The sequence below is a fragment of the Capricornis sumatraensis genome, chromosome 2 (assembly GCF_032405125.1).
Source record: "Capricornis sumatraensis isolate serow.1 chromosome 2, serow.2, whole genome shotgun sequence".
Taxonomy (NCBI): Eukaryota; Metazoa; Chordata; class Mammalia; order Artiodactyla; family Bovidae; genus Capricornis; species Capricornis sumatraensis.
Window position 1 is genome coordinate 203,463,716 of NC_091070.1, and position 22,847 is coordinate 203,486,562.

Below are 22,847 nucleotides of genomic sequence, written 5' to 3' on the forward strand. Positions count from 1 at the left end.
AAGAGAAGCTGGAAAAGCATTGGGGGTGGGGGGGGGGGGAGGGAGTATTCCCCTTCCATGCACAGGTCTCACCTCTACAAAGGCACCAAGGACTTGCAGCTTCCTTCTTGTAGGGAAAGGAACTTCCAGGGAGGGATGCAGCAGGTGGGCCAAAGGTGTCTGACCCCCAGATGGAAGCCCCTGGGGAAGGAACTGGGCCCAGACAGCAGCCCTGGCTGAGACTGGCACCTGCAGTGGGGCTGGAGGGGTCCTGTCTGACTCATTCCCAAAGTGAGGGGGGCATATTCCCTGCTGAGGATCAAAGTCATGGTTGGTCCAGGTACTGAAGGGAAGTGTGTGGCAGTGGAAGACGACAACCTGAAATGCACTTAGCAAATGTCAGATGAAGTGGGGGGAGAAGGGAGGCAGTGATGGTCTGGGGCCTGTGGCACATTGACCTTCCAGGCAGGTGGGGCCCCTGCTCCTTCTTATCTGCTCAGGCTGCCATTCTTGGGCCCTGAGGTCATCCAAGAGTGGCAGGAGGCCACCAGGAAGCTACTCTGTGGCCGGCTGGGAACACTCTTCCTTATCCCAGAGGCCAGGGAGAAAGTCATCATCACAAGGACAAGTCCTCTGCGGATGCATCCTCCCTGGACCGATCGCACCATCTGGTCTCTTTTCTGGACCTCCTGGAGAAAAGGCTTTGCTTTCCTCTACAACAGCTATTGTGGAGCCAGTTCTAATGGGGCTGTCGGTACATCCTATACCTTTTATGTTTAGCTTTGCTCAGCACAGTTAGAGAAGATGGAGGGGGAGAAGGAGGCTGTTTCGGATAGGATGGTCAGGGAAGGCCTCCTTGAAGAGGGGACACAGGAGCTGAGATGTGAAAAAACTCAAAGCAGCCAGTTAGGTGATGGTCATTCTGAGAGCCTTCCGGGCAGGGGGAACAGACCTGCAAAGGTCCCAGATGGGGAAAGCATGGCTCGTCCGCGGAACCACCAGAAAGCCTGCAGGCTGGAGCTGGAGAAGGAGCCTGGAGATACGGCTGGAGGGGCAGGTAGAGAGGGGATCACACGGGGCCTCGGGGCCTCGGCAGAGTCTGAATTTTATTCTAGGTGGGTTGGGATACCACTGGGAGTTTGCTGTGGCCTCGATGCAGGGACCAGACTGGAGGCTGGGGTCAAGTCCGGAAGAGAGAGGAAGGAGGTGTGGATCGGAGTGGTGGGTGGCAGCAGAGGGCAAGGAGGGTTGGATCTGAAATATCATTTGGAGATCAATCAGACAGGCATCAGTGATTTGGATATGGGGGTTAACAAGGGAAGACCTTAGAAAGTGCCCAGAGTTCTACCTTAAGCACCTCGGTGTGGGTCTTGGTGCCACTGACTGAGAAATGGGGGAACTGGACAAGGGGGATGTTGGGAGTTTAGTTTCGGATCAACCATGGACCCCAGTCAGCTGCTCTCTGCCCAGCACAGGCAGGCTTCCGGGTGAACACCGCCTTAATAAGGAAAGGCAGCGGGGCCGAAGGGGAACACTTGTACCCTACTGGACTCTCGGAAGCCCTCTCTTTTCTCTGCCTTCATCCTGTTTGTTTCCCAGAACACACACTGCATTTTGCCATTCTCTTGCTCAAGAGGCTCTGAGGATTTCCTGCTCCTTATCAGATGAAGTCCAAACACCGCCGCCTCACGTAGGGCCCCCACCAACACGTTTAGTCCAAGAAAAAAAATGTCGAATCCAGAGGGATGTACTTTCTGGTGGACAAGCTGGTGGCTGAGTAGACATCGCCCCCTGGTGGCTGAAGCCTCAACGGCTGCGGTTTCCCTTTGAGGGCCGAGAACGGGGGCGCAGCCGGGAGTCGGGGGAGGAGCAGGGTTAAATCCCACCCAAGGGGCCGAGGGAAGCCAAATCTCAAAGCATTTTGCTTCTGCACCACTGGACCCCTCCTCAGGCCTTCCCTTTGACTTCCTGTGCGGAGTGGAGGCTGGTGTGGACCTTGGGAGCAGAGAGAGGCTGTGAGGAGAGCTTGCTTTCACCCCCGCAACCCCCACCCCAGCCAGGAATGGTCGGGACAAAGGCCAGGGTGTCCAGATGGCCTCTCACCTCTTGGATCTGTTCCTTCATCACCTTGATCTCATTCTCCCGAGGTTCTATTTGCTTCTTCAGCTCCTTTATTTTGTAGTCGAGCACAAACTTGAATTTCTCCAGTTCCTGATTTTTCTTTTTCAGATCATAGATTCGCTTCTCCTGTGGGTGAGAGCAGGCAGGCGTGAAACAGCCATCCGGAGGCCCTGGTATGGAATCCCTTTAGGCACAGCACACAAATCCCGTGACCTCCTGAGGGGACACAAATGGGGGCTCTGCCACCAGGGGCACCGCCGACTCCCCAGCTTCTGTGCAGACTTCAGTCACTCACTCACCCATCCGGACAGGTTGTGGCCGACTGCGTGGAAGAAAGCCCACCTGGACAGCACCTCTCAGCCCAGACGTGGTTCTACAATACGACCTTACGCTGCTACATCAGGAGGCAGGGTCTAATCCCTTCCCTCTGCATCTGGCTAATTTGTGGTCTGCTTGTAACCCAAAGAACGCAGCTTGAGTGATGCAGTGTGGCTTCCCAGGCTATCTCGGAGGAGACCAAGCGGCTTCCACCTGGTTCTCTTGGAACACGTGCTCTGGGGGAGGCCACCTGTTACTGTCAAAAGTCCCACCGCTCTGAGACCTGTAGGCGGGAGAGCTGCTCTGTCAACAGTCCCAGCTAAGCCCAGCATTCTAGCCATGCTGGCCAAGCGGCTGGAGAGGGGGCTGAAGAAGCCACATTGGCTGTTGGTCTTCAAGCCCACCGCTGCTGGAGTCACCCAACTGAGGTCCCACTAGGACCCAGACATCGAGGACAAGGACAAGCCATCCCATTGTACCCTGTCCAGATTCTAGAGCTACCAAGTCTGCAAGCATAATAAAACAGTGGTTTTTCACCACTGAGTCTTGGGGGCAAGGCAATGACAACTGGAGTGTAGACCTATCTGTTATTTATTGAACAGAGATCTTTTGCCAAGGTTACAAATTCCAAATAGAAACATGCCATAGTCCCCACCCTTAACAGGGAATGCACTAGCTGGGAAAGCAGATGTGCCAACAAGTATAAACCCACACGGTGACAGGTGTCGTAGAAGAGGCTGGCACACAGAAGGCATGGTGTGTACCAAGGGTGCCGAGGACTTGCATGAGTTAGGGTGGTGGTAGATGGGGGCAGTGAGAAATGGGGCTGGAGGGGAAGCGGGGAGGAAGGCAAGGGTCTAAATAGTTGAGAATTTACCCAGGAGGCCAGGAGCTGGTTAGCTATAGCCCTCAGGTCAAACCTGACCTTCTGCCTATTTTCATAAAGTTTTATTGGAACATAGCCAAGCCCATTCATTGATGTCTTGTCTATGACTGATTTTATGCTACTGGAGCGGAACTGAGCAACTGTGGCAGAGAAACCACACTGCCAGCAAAGTAAAAAATACTTACAACCTTGCCCTTCACAGAAAAAAAAGAAGGTTGCTGACCCTTGCCACATGCAGTTGAGAGCTGCGAAAGAATTTAAAGTGGGAGACTGAAATGATTACAGAGTGTGGAGGCAGGGAGCCTGGATGAGAAGTAGGGTGGAAGGCTGTTAGACCCGTTAGGCTGGTGCAGTTTTCTAGAGGTCTTAACCTCTTTCTTGTCAAACCCCTCTTTAATTGGGGGGGGGGGCACAAAAAATCAGTAGATTGGGGTTAATATATACACCCTACTCTATGTAAAATAGCTAACTAACAACTGAGCGAGCTCACTTTCACTTTTCACTTTCATGCATTGGAGAAGGAAATGGCAACCCACTCCAGTGTTCTTGCCTGGAGAATCCCAGGGACGGAGGAGCCTGGGGGGCTGCTGACTATGGGGTCGCACAGAGTCAGACACCACTGAAGTGACTTAGCAGCAGCAGCAAGGACCTACTTACAGCACAGGGAACTTTACTCAATACTCTGTAATGACCTGTATGTGAAAAGACTCTAAAAAGGAGTGGATTTACGCATATGGATAACTGATTCACTTTGCTGTACACATGGAACTAACACAACATTGTACATCAACTATACACCAATAAAAATGAATTAAAAAAACACTCTAAGAATCTGCAGAGAGCTTTGGCTCCTACCTAAAAAAATGCCCAGATATAAACGCAAATGCTCACTTGCAGAAATGACATGCAGGCACTGTCTCATTTTGTCTTTGTCAGACCCCCTGAGCACCCCATTCACAGGTGAGAAAACAAGGCTTGGGTCAGTTGCCTGAGGCTGCCATGTGGCCAGTGGAAAAGGCTGCCCGGGAACCTAGCTCACTAGGCAGAAACCCAGGTTCTCAACCACCCGGGAGTTGCATCCAAATAAGGCAACAAGGGCAGAGGGGATGAGAGGAGGGTGAGGAGCCTGGATCTGCTCAGGAGGAGGAGGTGAGATGTTGGATACGGAGGTGGTGTACCTCACAACAGGTGAGGCGTCTGTCTTACTGTTTTGTGAGAAAGCTATTCAGAAGAGTGATTTCACTTTCTGCGGTCCCCAGTGGTTACAGGGCTCGCCGCAGGGGAGTTCCTTTCTGATCAGGGGGACCACACGGGCGATGTGGTGGGTGAGCTGCCCCCAGTCCATGGGATGGTCACCCTGGGATGCCTGGCACAGAGGCGAGCCGGGGCCTGGCAGTCAGCACTCAGGTTCTTACCGCAGGTCTGTCACCTATAAACTGTTGCGACCCTGGGTGAGACACTTAGCCCTGGGAACCAGTTTCCTGAGCTATATAACTGGGTTGCTCACGGTCCCTGGCGTTTTGAGGGGAACTGAATGGGATGAATTGACAGCACTTAGCCCCGTGCCACCCACACAGTAGGCACTTCACTGACAGCTCATCCCCCATTGAGGTCAAAACGCAAGGAGTCTGTCTAGAGCTTTGTCCTCATGGCCTGGGTCCAGCGAGGATGGAGCTGAGGGGGGACGGAGGATGCGCCTTTACCTTATCTTGAATCGTCTCGTCTCTCTCCTGGATCTCCCGCTTGAGGCCCATGATGTCCTTCTCCAGGGACTTGATGACTCCTTGCAGCTTCACCTGCTCCCCCTTCAGGAGCTCAATGTCGTTGGTTCGCTCTTCAATCTCCTTCTGCAGGCTGCTGAACTAGGGGAGCAAACGGCAACAGCAGAGAACACCAGAGCCTGTGAACTCACCTCCATTCCTCCCCGCTGCCTGTAGATTTTCAGGAGCTCCTCATCGGAATTTGGGACTGTCAGGAATTTTCCAGGCCAAAGGGGCAATGCGGCCTTCTGTGCAAGTATATCCAGTCCCATCCCTTATGCAAGGGAGGAGTATCTGCCGTTAGAGCCTCCAGAGACCAGCTCCCCCGGCGGATCCAGAGTTTCCCACGACTGCACTGGTCGGGCTCCATGCGCCATCAAGGTCACAGATGAGTGACCTAAATGATGAGCCATCTTAGTCATGTCCAGGAAGGGAAGGCATGACTGCCCCTGGATTGACTAGTAGTGTGATTTCTAATAGGAAAGAATGTGAACTGGCTTTGCATTTGGCTTCTTTCGAACTGTGGTGCTGGAGAAGACTTTTGAGAGTCCCTTGGACTGCAAGGAGATCAAAGTAGTCAATCCTAAAGAAAGTCAACTGTGAATATTCATTGGAAGGATTGATGCTGAAGCTGAAGCTCCAATACTTTGGCCACCCGATGCAAAGAGCTGGCTCACTGGAAAAGACCCTGATGCTGGGCAAGACTGAGGGCAGAAGAAGGGGATGACAGAGGATGAGATGGTTGGATGGCATCACCAACTCAATGGACATGAGTTTGAGCAAATTCTGGGAGATAGTGAAGGACAGGGAAGCCTGGCATGCTGCAGTCCATGGGGTCTAAAAGAGTCAGACATGATTGAGCAACTGAACAACAACAAAGGCTAAATATTTAGGGGGAGGAATTGGCAATTCTATTGTGATCCACAGTCAAAGGCTTTGGCATAGTCAATAAAGCAGAAATAGATGTTTTTCTGGAACTCTCTTGCTTTTTTGATGATTCTGTGGATGTTGGCAATTTGATCTCTGGTTCCTCTGCCTTTTCTAAATCCAGCTTGAACATCTGGAAGTTCACGGTTCATGTATTGCTAAAGCCTGGCTTGGAGAATTTTGAGCATTACTTTACTAGCCTGTGAGATGAGTGCAATTGTGCAGTAATTTGAGCATTCTTTGGCACTGCTTTTGTTTGGGATTGGAATGAAAACTGACTTTTTCCAGTCCTGTGGCCACTGCTGAGTTTTCCAAATTTGCTGGCATATTGAGTGCAGCACTTTCACAGCATCATCTTTCAGGATTTGACATAGCTTAACTGGAATTCCATCACCTTCACTAGCTTTGTTTGTAGTGATGCTTTCTAAGGCCCACTTGACTTCACATTCCAGGATGCCTGGCTCTAGGTGAGTGATCATACCATCGTAATTATCTTGGTTGTGAAGATCTCTTTTGTACAGTTCTTCTGTGTATTCTTGCCACCTCTTCTTAATATCTTCTGCTTCTGTTAGGTCCATATCATTTCTGTCCTTTATCAAGCCCATCTTTGCATGAAATGTTCCCTTGGTGTCTCTAATTTTCTTGAAGAGATCTCTGGTCTTCCCCATTCTGTTGTTTTCCTCTATTTCTTTGCACGGATTGCTGAGGAAGGCTTTCTTATCTCTTCTTGCTATTCTTTGGAACTCTGCATTCAGATGCTTATATGTTTCTTTTTCTCCTTTGCTTTTTACTTCTCTTCTTTTCACAGCTATTTGTAAGGCCTCCTCAGACAGCCATTTTGCTTTTTGCATTTCTTTTCCATGGGGATGGTCTTGATCCCTGTCTCCTGTACAATGTCACGAACCTCAGTCCATAGTTCATCAGGCACTCTATCTATCAGATCTAGACCCTTAAATTTATTTCTCACTTCCACTGTATAATCATAAGGGATTTGATTTAGGTCATACCTGAATGGTCTAGCTGTTTTCCCTACTTTCTTCAATTTAAGTCTGTGGAAAATTTTTCAAGAGATGGGAATACCAGACCACTTGACCTGCCTCTTGAGAAATCTGTATGCAGGTCAGGAAGCAACAGTTAGAACTGGACAGGGAACAACAGACTCGTTCCAAACAGGAAAAGGAGTACGTCAAGGCTGTATATTGTCACCCTGCTTATTTAACTTCTATGCAGAGTACATCATGAGAAACGCTGGGCTGGAAGAAGCACAAGCTGGAATCAAGATTGCCGGGAGAAACATCAATAACCTCAGATATGCAGATGACGTCACCCTTATGGCAGAAAGTGAAGAGGAACTAAAAAGCCTCTTAATGAAAGTGAAAGAGGAGAGTGAAAAAGTTGGCTTAAAGCTTAACATTCAGAAAAGAAAGATCATGGCATCTGGTCCCATCACTTCATGGGAAATAGATGGGGAAACAGTGGAAACAGTGTCAGACTTTATTTTTTTGGGCTCCCAAATCACTGCAGAAGGTGACTGCAGCCATGAAATTAAAAGATGCTTACTCCTTGGAAGAAAAGTTATGGCCAACCTAGATAGCATATTGAAAAGCAGAGACAATCCTTTGCCAACTAAGGTCCATCTAGTCAAGGCTATGGTTTTTCCAGTGGTCATGTATGGATGTGAGAGTTGGACTGTGAAGAAAGCTGAGTGCCAAAGAATTGATGCTTTTGAACTGTGGTGTTGTAGAAGATTCTTGAGAGTCCCTTGGACTGCAAGGAGATCCAACCAGTCCATTCTAAAGGAGATCAGCCCTGGATGTTCTTTGGAAGGAATGATGCTAAAGCTGAAGCTCCAGTACTTTGGCCACCTCATGTGAAGAGTTGACTCATTGGAAAAGACTCTGATGCTGGGAGGGATTGGGGGCAGGAGGAGAAAGGGACGACAGAGGATGAGATGGCTGGATGGCATCACTGACTCTATGGACGTTGAGTTTGAGTGAACTGCGGGAGTTGGTGATGGACAGGGAGGCCTGGCGTGCTGCGATTCATGGGGTCGCAAAGAGTCGGACATGACTGAGCGGCTGAACTGAACTGAACTGAACTGGCAATTCTATAAAGATCTGTGAACTGAATGCCTCCTTGCCTGGCTGTCAGTGACTACAACCATCTCCCCTGCCTTGTAAACTAAGTGCCCTCTACTCCCAATCTTTCTCCCACCCACAGTGTCTGACCAGGAGCACCCCTGACTCCCTACGCTGAGGGCCTGAGGATACCTCCAGGAGCAGACTTTATCTATCTCACCTCCAAAGACCTCATTTCCACTTTAAGGGTTTAACTCTGAAAACTCTAAATCCCACTTGCCAATAAAGGAAAGCCCAAAGGGTTCCCCAGTGCCATGGTGAACCTCCCTGTCTCCTGTAAACAGGAGCGACTAGGATGAGCCCCAACGGTTACCCCACTGGAGGGTGTGGTAAGGATCTGTCTGCCTGTCTGTGCAGGGGGAGCCTTCACACTGGCCGGCACTGCTTTCCAAACCCACTTGCTGGAGCTGAGGACATTCAGGTGGGAATTCTGCCAGTGCCCGCCACCCCACCGGCCCCTACCCTGGGCAGAGTCACTGTTAGCTGACTCCGTGTCCGTCCACCCACCCCATGCTTTCTCTGCAGTGCAGTCCAGGCCTGCCCCCCATGCCTCTCAGAGACCAGCCCGGTACCTTCTTCCTCATGATGCCTGTTTCTCCTTTGAGTCTCAGGTTTGATTCCTTTTCATCCCGAAGCTTCTTCTCATATTTGGTCTTGATGTCTTGGATCTCACGGTCTTCATCTTCTTCAATCTGCTTCTTGGTCTCTTCAAACTCCCGCAGCTGCTGCCTGACATCCTCCTGTGCCTGGCGTGGAGAGAAGAAGAGTGTGAGCCTGGGGAGGTGGGGACAGGTGGCACCTTGGAGCTCAGAGGGCCCAGGGCAAGGTGAGCATCGAAGGCTATCACGGGGATGAAAGACCGAGTGTTAGCACAGAAATGGAAAACAAGGCCATGGGTCCACTGGCCCTTCCACTTTCTTCCTGTCCTGTCTGTCCCTCTCTCCCTACCAGATCAGGCCTCACGCTCCATCGCTTTTCTCCCTGTCCCATCAGAACACCCACCATTCCACCTCTGGCTTTCTTCACACTGACACCAGCACCTCCCTCTATCTTCCTTTCACTAAACTTGTGATACTTACAATTTTATATTTATTTCTGGAATTACTTGATTGTTTCTCCCATTAGATGTAAGTTCCCTGAGGGTAAAAACCTAGCCTATCAGGCCCACCATGAGTTCCCAGTGTACAATGCACACTGGCATACAGTAGGCACTCAATAAATATTGAGTGAATGAGTGGCTTTTTAATTTCTCCCCCTTCCCTAATCCAATCAGTACCACCCTTTCCACCTCTTGAATCCATCCACTTCTCTATGCCTCTGCCACTGCCCAGGCCCCCATTATCTCTTGCCTGGACTGTTTTCAGCCTCCCAGGGGGCCTCCTGCCTCTGGTCATGCTTCCCTCCAGTCTGATCTCATCCTCTAGTCGAGGGGAGCTTTCGAAACCACACACCTGGTCATGCTGCCCCTAACTTGAAAGCCTTCTCTGCCTCACCCTTGTCTACCTCAGGGTAGTCTGGACCCTTGAACCCGGTCCACAGACTCTCAGGAGGCAGGCCTGGCTCACCTCTCCAGCCTCAGCCATCACTGCCGCCCTGAGCTCCTGCCAGCGTGAACTAACTGCAGCTCCCCCAGTGTGCACAGTCCTCAGCGACAGGACCTTGGTACTCGCTGTACCTCCGGTTCCAGCCTCTTCCCGTGGCTTTCTCTGACATTTCCTCCAGCTCTCAGTTGAGGTATCATTTCCTGTGTGAAGCCTGTATATCCCCCATCACGTAATAAATGCCTGTTTGACACGGAGGCTCCACGATGGCAGGGCCACGTCTCTGTCCACCGCAGTGAATACCCAGCACAGTATACGGTATAGAGTTGGTGCTGAATCAGTAAAGGCCTAGAGCTCAGATGCTGGGAGAACAAGCTCTGCCTGGTGGAGCGTGGGGAGTGACTGGGGCAGGAGCCCTCCTTGCTCACTGCTGCCTGGAGGGGGACATTGTAGAACTCAGCAGAATCAGTGACTTTCTTCTGATTCTGACCCTGGCATTCTCCCAGGTTGCACATACCATCCCTTGACCGAGTGTTTTGCAGAGTGAGAGAGGCAGGTGGTTTTAAAACTGAGCTCAATGACCTCCTGACAAAGGCTTCTCTTGGCCAGACTCTTGCTGGATGGAAGTCTGGCCAGTGGACTCCCTCTGTAACCTAGAGGGGCCCACCAGCCCCTGCTCTTGATCTGCTAAAAAGTAGAAGAATCCCAGTCAGCTTAGTAAGATGACATTTGGGAGGCATCTCTCTAGGAAAGTTCTGAGTTGAAATCCTGCTGACTCAAAAGAGAAAAAGCCTTGTTATCACTGTGAGAGGTCTGGGGAGGAAGGCTGGCCTCTCGCTACTCTGGGAGGATCCATTCACCCTAAAAGCAGAGCCCAGTAGACTGAGATGTTGTTGTATAAGCCACACGGACAAAAGGGGTCTGGGGGCCGTGAGAACACAGAGGGATGCCTAGCCCTGTAAAAGGGGAAGGAGGAGGGTGAGGGGTTAGGGGAAAATTGTCAAGGAGTTGGCTCTTGTCCTGAGTCCCTGAGGGTGCACACCAGCAGCCAAGTGAAAAAGCATCATCCTGAGCAGGGCCTCAGAGGTTGGTGTAGAAGAATTCCGGAGGCTCCACATCATTGGATGTGGGAAGCTGGATGGGGCAACCGGAAATGGGGCTGGGCAGGTAGGCAGGGCAGCTAGGCAGCATTCCTCACACTGTAGAACTGGAATCAGGTGGGCTGGGGTGGGGGTGGAATTCTCTTGGCTCTCTCTCTGCTATCTGAGCTCAGCCTCTGCCAAGTCTGTGGGGCCTCCACCCTCTACTTCCTACTGGGTCCACCTCCACCGCCTGGGCAGTGTCCCAGTTCACCGAGGACGTCTGGATGCCGACTCAGCAGCTTCCCTGCCATCATCAGGGTGGTTACAGAGGACCCTAGATGTCTCCTGGTGCTGTGACCCTATCTTCCTGCACCCACTCTCAGGCCCACCCCCTGGAAACGGTGCCACCTCTGAGTCTTAAAATACAGGCCCTGTTCTCTGAGCACAGGTGACTTCTCTGTTGGATCCCAGGTATGCCACCCTGGGTCTCAACCTCACCACGTTCCCTGGCCCAGTCTCGATTCATCCACTGTCTCTTGGTTCCTTACTGACTCTGGCCTGGACCCAGTGGCTGGTTCCCAGCAGACCATTATTTTCACCACTTGGTGAAGCCCTGGCTCTGGGTCAGGGCTGCCCTGTGCCTTCCTTGCTCACACGTTTACGCTCAGAGCCCTGCTGTGGAAAAGCACACAGGCTAGGGGGGTGACTGCAGTCAGAATTAGTCCCAGGCAGCTAGGCCTTGAGCTACAGACCTGCTCATCCTCTTCTTGATCATTCCCTTCAAAAATCACTCCATATGGGGACTTCCCTGGTGGTCCAGGGGTTAACAATGTGCCTTCCAAAGTGGGTTCAGTTTCTGGCTGGGGAACTAAGATCCCATATGCCATGAGGCAACTAAGACTATGCACCGTAACGAAGACCCAGAGCAGCCAAAAAAAAAAAACACCAAAAACCCCCCAAATCACTCCACACCTTAATGACTCTCCTGCCCCCTCACTCTCAGAACACCATCTGCCAGAATTTTGTGTCAAAAAGGAGACCATCTGGCCTCTCTCAATTTTCTCCTCACCTCAGGAAATGAGATATTGCGGCAACCCCATCTGCTGGAACATTCGATGACTTTGCTCTGCCTGGACGCTCTCTCTTAACCTCCTGCATTTCCCTGTCTCCTGGTTAATCCCAGCTTCCATGCCTCCAGGATCTCAGTAGCTCCTACCAGCCTTTCCTGACCTTGCAGGCCAGCGGCAGGGGATGTGGGGGGTGGGTGGAGGGTTAGGAGGTGGAGAGGGGAGGTGCTCTGTGTCTGCGTCCCCAACTGTCCCATCTACATTTTAATGAACATTAGTCTGTGTGACCGCCTCTCTCACCCAACCGAGAACCTGGCCCCACATTTCACTTTGCTTGACCACCCAGCACTTATGCTGGTAAACCTGTAACACAGGTCTGTTTGTTGAGTCCGTGAAGGAATGATTTTATCTTGTGAGACATAAGGAGCTACAAAGGGTTTCAGGCAACCACCTTCCCCATGGCTCAGGTACCTTGTCTGTCTCCAGGTTCTACAGGCTTCTGCTAGAAAGCTCTCCCCGGTGAAGATAACAGTTAGCAGAGAACAATGGGGATGAACTTAGTCTAGCCAAGGAACTGCGGTCTGAAAGGCTGAGCACCTCCCCACTCAGGGAGGCCCCTAGCTGCCAGGGACACAAACACAGAAACAGCACAAAACAAGGCCACGAAGCACACTCAGGAAGGAAGGTGGGGAAGGAAAAGGAGGTCAACGAGGCTCCCCACGGCTCTCAGGGCTGTTCCTGGGCAAGGGCTGCAGGATGGCACTGTGAACAGGAGGCGCAGCTCGGCTTCCTGTGAGTACCTCTTCCAGGAGGGTGGTTTTCTCCTGCAGTTTGGCCTCATAAAACTCAGTCAGCTCCTCCAGGGCCTGGCTCTTGGTCTCATCGTTATCCCGAAGCTGCTTCTCGTACTCCTCTTGCATCCTCTGGGACTTGAGCTGCAACTCCTGGTACTTCTCATATTCCAGAAGCAACTTTTGGTTGTTGCAACATTCTGGAGAGAAGCAAGGAAGGTTACTTCAGGAGGGACGGTAGTGCCAGCCCCAGGGACACTCAGGAGCCTTGGCTGCTTTTCCGTTCCCTTCCAGCACCAGCTAGAGCTTCTGCTTCGACAGGCCAGATTCAAATGCACACCCATCTTCCTTACAGGGTCCCCACGCTATCGTCTTATAAAGCAACCTGATTCCCTCCCTTCGATGTTAGGCAGAAAGGTTTCCAGGAAAAGTGCAGAGGGATGTTTGGGGGTTCAGGGCCAAGAAAAATGTCCTGAGTATGTAAAACAGGTATCAGTGCCCCCATCTTTTGGAAGAGTAAACTGAGGCTGGGGTAGGTTAGGTGACTCCTAGAGCACCCAGTAAGTCAGGGTGAGTCTGGGACCCAGTGCAGCCTATTAGGTTCCAAACCCACACTTTTCTGTATCTCCTACTGGCACGCAGTAGCTATTTAACCTGTGTTTAAAGAATGAGTAAATACACGGGAATAAAAACCACAGTGAGCTCCAGGGGATAAAGGCAGGCTGTTCATAGACTGGGGTTGAATCCAGAGGGCTGTCGGACTTTGCCCCCAACCAACCGCCCTCTGCCCAGGGGTGGCCTCACCCAGGTCTTGCAATTCCCGGCTCTGTTTGTCCAGGAGGTCGTCCATGCGTTCACGATGGAGTACATCCTGCTTTTCTTTTTCAGTTTTTAAAACCTAAGACACAGAGTCAAATATCCTCATTTCTACACGTCTGCGGAAAGCACCACTGTGAGAAGCACCAATTGTATAAGTAATAGCCTCCTTCACTCACAAACACTTCCCAAGGCCTTACGTTGTTCTATGAACAACATTCAAGCTATCATTTTTATCTGTATTATAGTCTGCTCTGAAAGTTCTATATTATCTCTATACCGATCCCGTCTGTGAAATGGATCTTGTCAATCATGAGTTCAGTTTTGGACAGGCACCAAATGGATTTTTGGGTGGAAAAGGTAAGGATTGATTTGAATCCTCTGTTGTTAGCACATTGCTCTCAAAGGAAATCCTTGGATATGTAAATGCGTCAGCTTCTAAGAAAGTGTTTTCTTTAATGGAGCAGGAAAGCTCCTTGCAGACAGGGGAGGGACCTAACTTTGTACTCTGTGTACACAGGGCACCGATGTTTGTTGATTAAATGAATGAAATACTAAAGTTAACTGCCAGGGTGTTTTTAGACCCATAGAGATAACATAAAGAACCAAATACCACTTGAGCAAAAAATTGGCAGCGTTGGAAGAAGGGCCAGGCAGGTTTGTACAGAAGAGAGAAATCATTCCAGGAGAATCTTGGACCAATGTTATTGACAAGAAGGCCATTTAGACTAATTTTACTTAACTTACTGACAATCTGGAGATCAATATTCTGTAAGCTTTCTCTTTCCATACTTTATTTTTCTTGTTACTTTTCATTTTGCTATTAAGTCAGTCTCTCTTTATCAGAAAGGTAACATATTCTCCTGGTGGAGAATTTGGAAATCATAGAAAAGCATAAAGAACTAAATTCAAACTGTCCACAATCTCAACTTCCAGAGATGGTCATATCTTTATCTATTTTCTTAAAAATCGTTCTAGGTATATCTATTTTACCTCGTTAGTAGCATTCACCATAAGGAGCTTTTTATATTCTGCTTTTTTCTCTTTTTCCACTTAGCACTTTGCTCTACGCATTTCTGATGTTATCAACATTATCATATGTCTTATTGTTTGAGCGAGTGCTAGTTGTCTTGAGTGCATGTGAAATTTCTTATTTGAGGCTGTTGATTCAACAGACCTGGTTTTTTGTTTTCAAGGACTCCATTTCCTGGAGAAACTTGTCTGTTAGCTCCTTAATCTTCTCAGAATAGTTCATATCCTTTAGTCGAAGCTGATACTCATTCTCCATTTTTAATTCTTCCACACGAGTCTTCAGCTCCAACATAACCTGAGCCTTTGGGAGGAGGACACAGAATCAAGAACATTCACAGTGAGGCTGAATTGGACTATTTAAACCTGTGGCCTTGAGCTCCCTGAGACCTGCAGCTCTGCTCAGAGCATGCGTCATCTTTCCACATAAGACACAGATCAGACACCTGGAGACATATGAGCTTCTTCCTCTGTCTCCAAAACACCTATTCAGTGTGGAGCTCCATTGAGTGACAGGCATTATGCTAATAATGCACATCTCTCCTGCAAATATGCTTAAATGTCACCTGCTCAGTCAGGTCTACATGGACCTGATTTAATCCCGCTTTCTTCCCCTTGCTATTCCCATTCCCAGCACTGACTCCCCACCCCTTACCCTGCTCTACTTTTCATTATCCCCTTAGATCTTGGCACTCTTAAATGTTATGTATTATTTTGCTTATTGCCTTTTGTCTTCATCCCCCACAAGAATCCAATCTCCAAGAAGGCTGAGATCTTTGTTGGTTTTATATACTGATGTATTTCAGGTACCTAGATGGTGCTGAACACACAGTAGGCATTCAAAAAGTATTTGTTGAATCAGGGCTCCTGCCTCCATGCAACTTACCGGTTACTGAATCAGCCAGGTAGACATATCATTACCAATTGTGAGAAGTGCCCAGAGCCAGGCAGTGTGTCCCCAGGCTGGGCTAGAGAAGGACTGAGGGCAGATGCATTAGTTGAGGGGCCTTGCACAGTCCTGGTGGGCAATGGTAAGGGCCTGGCCAGAGGTCGGGGAGCAGATCAGAGTGGAACGATTCTGGAGAGGTTTTAGGGAATGGTACCTGATGTGGTGAAGATGAGTGAGAGGACTATGGGTGAAGTTCACCTCCCTTGACCAGACCATTCCCTGAGGGTTGCCCTGGCCTGGCTTGCTTCCCTGCTTTATCCTGGGAGCCCAGCACAGGACCAGCAACAGAGTCAGCACAAAATAAACACTTATCAGATGAACATGTGGCCCCAGGGGTCTTCGGGGGACGAGTGGGATACATTTATTGGCCGGAACCACAGGTTCTGACACGCCGCACTGGAAGCACTTGCTTATCCTCCTGCCTCTGTCCTTCTCCACGTGGCTGCTGCCGAGAAGTCTCTCCAGATGAAAGTCTATCAAGTCATTGCCTAACTCAGATCATCAATGGGGCCTTAGGAACCATCTCCAAAGTCTAAAACCTGCTATAAAAGCCCCCTCACCTCCTCTCTCTGCTTCAGCTCCAACCTTTCTCTGCAGCAGCCCCTCCACTCCAGCCCCACTAGCTAGGGGCCTCCTCCTCAGAGCACTCTCCCTCACCCATCTGCATACATTCATGTCCTGGAGGCTCTGTTCAAGGCTCACTTCCTCAGACACCAGTCTGCTTGGGTCAGGGTCCCTTGTTTGTGCTCTCACAGCACCGTTTCCTTCCTAACACTCACTACACATCTGATTCCCCCGGCTGTCTAGTGACTAGGACTCCATGCTTTCACTGCCAAAGGTGTGGGTGCAATTGCTGGCTGAAGAACTAAGTTCCTGCAAGCCATGTGGCAGGGCCAAAATAAATAAATGAATAAAATTTTACCCACACCTTCTCCCGTGATATAAGCTCCAGGACTGTCTATGTCTTTCATTTCTGTAATCCCAGATCTAGCACAGTGTCTGGCACATGGCAGATCCCTCTGCAAGTACTAGTTGGATGCATGAATAAATGAATGACTAATGACTAATTCAGCCTGGGTGAATCACAAAGTTACACAGAATATCAGAAAGAGGATAAAGAAAAAGTGAGAGTTGGGAATTCTGGGCAAGGTGACTTTTAAGGCCAGGTGAAGGAAGGGCCAGGAAGGTTGCTGGGGAGGAACAGTCAGTGGCTTTACAGGCAATGATGAGCGTGGGCGCATGGAGCCTGAGAAACAGGGGAATTTCAAGAAGTGAGGGGAACACACACTGGTCACTTCCGGTTGGCAACAGCGCTGTCAGGCCTAGCTGGGGGCGGGGTCAGGAGGGCCCAGACTCCTCAGGCTTTGGTGCAGCCTGGTGTGTCCTGTTTGGTGTCTTCTTCTCCCCTCTGGGAAGAAGAGAGAAAAGGGAGAAGGAGGAGGAGACACATGTGCCTGCCTGCAGGAGCTTAGACCCCAACTGTCACAGGCTCTCCCTCAGCCTTTCCTCCCATTTCCCTTTCCTGCAGAAAGTTCCAGGGAACTCCCAGAGTGATCTCCGGGAGTCCCCAGGGGACTATCATCCTACGATGGGGCCCTTTTGGCATTGCGGTCCTGCTGCTTTCACTTGTCGCTGTCCCTTGCGTGAGTGTGAGTTTCCTGATCACAGGGCCTGGCCTGTCTTTCCACACATGCAACCCCAGTGACCAGCAAACATCAGGTACTCAGTGAATGCACATTAAACTCTGTGTGAACGGCAGTGAGTGCACAGCTGTGCACGCGCTGTACGCCCTGAGAGAATACCACTCACTGGGCTTCTTCCTCGGGGAGCACAGGGCTCAGAGCACTCCAAACACATGTGATTGGACTGTTGGCTGGACCAACAGGAGGAAAGGCGCTCTGAGGCCATGATGATGGAAGTGGGCTGTGCATGAAGTCTGGATTGGTGCTCTGCGCCTACTCCTAACTGTAATAGCTCTGTGTGTAGTAGCGCCATGGACATGCCACTCAACCTCTCCAAGAGTATGTCCTGAAACATAGGGGAAAACAATAGTATCTTCTCCAGTTGTGAGATTTAAATGAGAAAACACTTATAATGTAATTAGCACAGTGTCTGATTTGTGGCAAACCTAAAAAAAAGGTTTGCTGTTGTTTAGTCGTTAAGTCGTGTCCAACTCCTTTGCAGTTCCATGGACTGTAGCACACGAGGCTCCTCTGTTCATTGAATTCCTCCAAGGCAAGAATACTGGAGTGGGTGCCATTTCCTCCTCCAGGGGATCTTCCTGACCCAGGGATCGAACTTGTGATTCCCGCATTGGTAGGCAGCTTCTTTACCACTGAGCCACCAGGGAAGCTCCCCCCCAAAAGGTTGGTTACTGGATATTATTACTTTTATTGTCTTACTATTGAAAGCAGTGGATTTCAGGACTGTAAAAGGTTCCAGATACCAGCTGTTATTTAAGTTTCACAGATACAACTGGAATATTCAGTGTGCCACGTTAATTTTGTAAGTATTTATCGACATGCTTGGCATGTGCTGGAAACTGTTGGTCATTAAAGTGAATTATGTCACAGTCCCTGCTTTCAAGGAGAAGGCAATGACACCCCACTCCAGTACTCTCGCCTGGAAACTCCCATGGACGGAGGAGCCTGGTGGGGGGCAGTCCATGGGGTCGCGAAGAGTCGGACACAACTGAGAGACTTCACTTTCACTTTTCACTTTCATGCCTTGGAGAAGGAAATGGCAACCCACTCCAGTGTTCTTGCCTGGAGAATCCCAGGGACAGGGGAGCCTGGTGGGCTGCCATCTATGGCATCACACAGAGTCGGACACGACTGAAGCGACTTAGCAGCAGCAGCACCTGCTTGCAAAGAGTAGGAGAGGAGAGCTAGGTCACAGGCTGAGAGCACAGCTCAGTGTAAGTCAGAGTGGCCACATGGCAGAGGCACAGGCGGGTGGGAAGGACACAGGGTGGTGGTGGTGGGGGTGCTCTGCACTGGGCACGGGTGAAGCCAGGCCAGGGAGGGGCTCTACGCCGGTCCCAGGACCCTGGACGCAGTCTGACAGGCAATTCCCCTGTTGCTCTTCGTCAGATCCAGTTCTTACCTTCTCTTCCATGTCTGTCTTGGTAACGAGCACCTCTTCAGCAAAGCCCACCTCCCTCTCTCGCTTGATTCCCCGACCATCCTTATCGAAGACCTTCCAGGTGAACAGGCAGCCATCCTCCGCAACGCTCAGCAGGAACTGGTCGTCAAAGGTGAGCGACATCTGAGGAGAACAAGCATGGTGAGGAGGCTTTCCCAGGCCGTGCAGACCAGGGCAGAGTCAGTGGTTGCGCAAGATCCCCACCCCATGCAGGCCCGGGCACAGCCTCCCAGGGAGGAAGATTCGATCTCAGAAAAGAGTGAGACAGGAACCCTCAAGGGCTTCTGGGAATGAATGAAAAGATGAGGCCAGTATATGTTCTCTGTGGATTTGGAATCTTTAGAGTCAATTATTAGGTACACGAAAGAATCAACCGTTTAAAAAAAACAAACCAATAATCCAATTAGGAAGTGGGCAAAAGATACAGAGACATCTCAATAGAGAAGTAATACAGACGGCAAATAAGCACATGAAAAGATATTCAATATTATTAGTCATTAAGAAAATGCAAATGAAGACTATGATGAAATGTCACTATATTCCTATCAGAACAGCTAAAATTAAAAAAAAAGTGATAATACTAAATGCTGGCAATGACGCAGAGAAACTGGATCTTTCGTGTATTGCTGAAAGGAATAGGAAACAGCTCGGCAGTTTCTTGAAAAACTAAATAAACATACTTGCAATATATGATTCAGCAACAGTATTCCTGGGCATTTACCCCAGAGAAATGAACTTGTGTTAACATAAAAGCCAGTATGGAATTGTTCATAGCAATTTTATTTGTAGCAGTCCAAGACCTATGGGGAAAACTCAAATATCTTACAAGGGGTAGACAGTAAAATCATTCCTGACCATGGAATTCTACTCAGAGAAAACAGAATAAAGTATTGATATATGAAATAACTGACATGGAGATCAAAAGTATTATGCTGAGTGAAAAAAAGCTCCTCTCAAACGGTCATATACTGTGTGATTGTGTGTTAGTCGCTTAGTTGTGTCTGACCCTTTGCGACCCCTGGACTGTAGCCTGCCAGGCCCCTCTGTCCATGGAATTCTCCAGGCAAGAATACTGGAGTGGGTTGCCATTCCCTTCTCCAGGTACTGTATGATTATTTTCCATTTCTATAACATTAACATCTTGATAATTTCATATATATACTGTATGATAATTTACATAAAATGATCAAGGTGTCAACGTTATAGAAATGGAAACTGAATTAGCGGTTGCCGAGGACTAGGCATGGTGGTGGGACTATGATGGGGGCAGGACGGAGCTCTTCGTGGTGCCGGAATAGCTCTGTGTCTTGCGTGCAGTGGTGGTTGCACATGTCTATGCATGAGAAACAATGACACGGAACCCCACCTTGTGTACCACGTCAGTTTTCTGGTTTGATGTTGTGCATCAGATGTAACTACTGGGGGAAGCTGAGTGAGGAGCACCAGGACCTTGATGCTATCTTTTAGATTTCTTGTGAATCTATAGTTACTTCAAAATAAGAAATGAAAACGGAAGTTATCAACTATGGAAACTCTCTTCTCACAATCACCAAAATGTGTCAAGAACTTAAAAAATGGCCATTCTCTTTCCCTCAGGATTCATTCTCTGTCTAGACATTTAGTCTTAGGAAATAATCAGAGACGCTCATAGGAATCTACAGACTAGGATATTCATGACCTCATGGGATAATTTAAATGCCCAGTTGTAAGAGATGAGTTTAATAAGTTATGATCCATCATTGCGATAGGATATTTGAATAGCTGCTAAAATCATGCTTTTGAGGAATATTTAATTGTACAAAAAAATGCCTACAATAGCACAAATTTTAAAAAAGCACCCAACAAAAGAGGACATACAGTATGATCTTAATTTATTTAAAGCATATGCACAAAAATGCAGAAGAAACTGCATCAGTATATTAATGATGATGCCATTAGGATTTTTATTCCTAAAATAAACATGTCTTGCTTTTATAATCAGGAAAGTAAACATCCACAAAATTTAGTGGTTCTAAAGCAAAGTGGGGAGATATGTGATAGTAATTTACTCTGGACCCAAGACTCAGGTTCATTACAGGAATGTTCTAGTTTATAATGAAAAAATCCTTTCCTAATAAGGATGTGTCTGCAGGCAAGTCAATTTAAAGTTTGGGACTTAATGAAAAACCTCAGGGGCTGGTATTGTTCAATTGGAGTTAAGAGAGGGAGGAGGGAGAGAGAACACATTTCCCAGAGCCTGTTCTTCAGGATCCCATTGTAAACATGGACACTGCTTTTTTCACAAGGGGGGATGGAAGGACAATTTACAAATGTGTGCTCATGTTATTGCCCTTGGGGACGGATGGGGGCTCATCTCCTGGGCTATGTCTCCTTTCAGTCCAGAACAACTCTGTGGAGAAGGACAGCTGTGAGCCATTAGCAGCTGGGACATGAGGGTGCTGGCCTGTAGAGGACAGCTGAGCAGGGCCCTACAGCATCTCTCAAATGGCCCATATTATTATGCAAAATAATATGATGAACAATAATCTTGTACATAAATCTTCAGGGGCACCTCTGACCACTTCCTAGGACAAATTCCTGGGGGTAGTTCAAACAGAGTATTAAGAGCCAGTAAGTGTTTACTGAAAACTTGGCTGGATTAATAAATAAGGGGAGAGAAAAGATGCTGGGAGGGAGAAGGGATAAAGCAGGTACGCAGCGGACAGGACCAGGTGGATCTCTCGAGAGCTGAATCTGGGACTGAACCCCAGGGAAACGGTCCCCCTCACCTTGGTCACAGGACCTGCGTGGGCCTGGTACTCATTGAATTCTTTCTGCAGAGGGAGCGGGTACTTCATCGCACGGATCGTTCCCACGGAGGTGCCCACAAACACCATGCGTCCGGAGTGGGAGATGACGATGGCTGTGTAGGTGACGTCAAATGCTGACATCTCTCGAATTACCTGAAACACAGCCAGCTCTGTTCAGGGCGAGGGGATGAACCGTGTCCCCAGTGTCCCCAGGTCATTCTCCTCCTTGCTTTTAATACCATCATTAGGGCAACTTCTGGATTTTAAAATGTGTGTTTTCCATCCCTTTTAGCATCTGGCATAGTGTCTAGCACATAAAAGGGCACAAACTAAATATTTCTTGGCAGCCTGACTGATGAGTAAACAGTTCTAGGAGTTAGGGATAACACTAAGGAAACTTTCATAAGACACCCAGCAGCGTTCTACTGCTTTTACAGGCTGTAACTCATTTAACCCTCACAAAAGCCCTTTCAGGCAGTTACTGCCATCCCTATGTTAAAGACGATGAAACAGAGACACAGAGATGCTGGGTAAGTTACCTCAACTCACCCACCTACACTCAGGCTCCCGAGAGTATGCTCTCGACTGCTATTCTATTGTGTATCTCAAACTAATAATGGGATGTGGATCATAAATTTATTCAGCAAATAGTTATTAATGTCCATTATGGGAACAAAACTACACTGTCAGGGAATTAACTCATTTCTTCACTCTTTAATTCACTCATCCACCCATCCATCCACCTATCTGTAGCCTACCAGGCTCCTCAGTCCGTGGGATTTTCCAGGCAGAAATACTGGAGTGAGTTGCCATTTCCTTCTCCAGGGGATCTTCCCGACCCAGGGATCAAAGCCGGGTCTCCCGCATTGTAGGCAGACACTTTACTGTCTGAGCTACAGAGCTCTAAGTTCTTATAGGAACAAAACTACACTCTCAGGGAATTAACTCATTCCTTCACTCTTTAATCCACCCATCCATCCACCTATCTGTCCATCCACCCTACTGTCCATCAACCCACCCATCCATCCAGCCATCAATTATTTACTGGGTGTTTTCTGTGGGCCATGCATTGTGCTACCTAGTAGGGATACCAAGAGATGGGAACCATGGCCCTCCCCTTAAGAAGCTTTGCTCTGGTGCAGCGCCGTAGAAACCACCACACTGGGGGCTACCTGGGGGCATACTGGAGAGATACCCTCCTCTGGGTTGGGCTCGTGGAGGACACTGCTCCTTTTCCAGGAAGTGTCCTTGCCAAGCTCTTCTTTCCTCCCTTAACTATTTGGGAGCCAAGGTGCATAATTTTAAAATTTCAGAGTTTGGGGATTTCCAAACAATTATGGAGGCAAGCTTAGGTGACAGCAATAACTACGGTTCTGTTTTTAGCCCATGGAAGTAGGTGCAAATCAAGGGTTAGAGTGTTTAGAGATGCTGCTGACCTCCTTCCCTGGAGGGTGAGAGAGAAGTTATAGTCAGCAAGCAAAGGAGGAATGGAAAAGGGCCCACAACTTAA

General features: G+C 49.0%; 1 protein-coding gene across 1 annotated transcript in view; it reads right to left on the minus strand.

The window, feature by feature from the left end:
- The window catches only part of CFAP57 (cilia and flagella associated protein 57), a 66,877-nt gene that overhangs the window by 18,245 nt on the left and 25,785 nt on the right, over positions 1-22,847 (minus strand). Inside the window, exons 10-17 of the mRNA XM_068961777.1 lie at positions 21,317-21,490; positions 18,510-18,671; positions 14,604-14,759; positions 13,415-13,508; positions 12,620-12,810; positions 8,702-8,875; positions 5,008-5,166; positions 2,083-2,226 (exon numbers count right to left, since the gene is read on the minus strand). Of these exons, the coding sequence (XP_068817878.1) occupies positions 2,083-2,226; positions 5,008-5,166; positions 8,702-8,875; positions 12,620-12,810; positions 13,415-13,508; positions 14,604-14,759; positions 18,510-18,671; positions 21,317-21,490 (1,254 nt within the window). The remainder of the gene's footprint in view (positions 1-2,082; positions 2,227-5,007; positions 5,167-8,701; positions 8,876-12,619; positions 12,811-13,414; positions 13,509-14,603; positions 14,760-18,509; positions 18,672-21,316; positions 21,491-22,847) is intronic.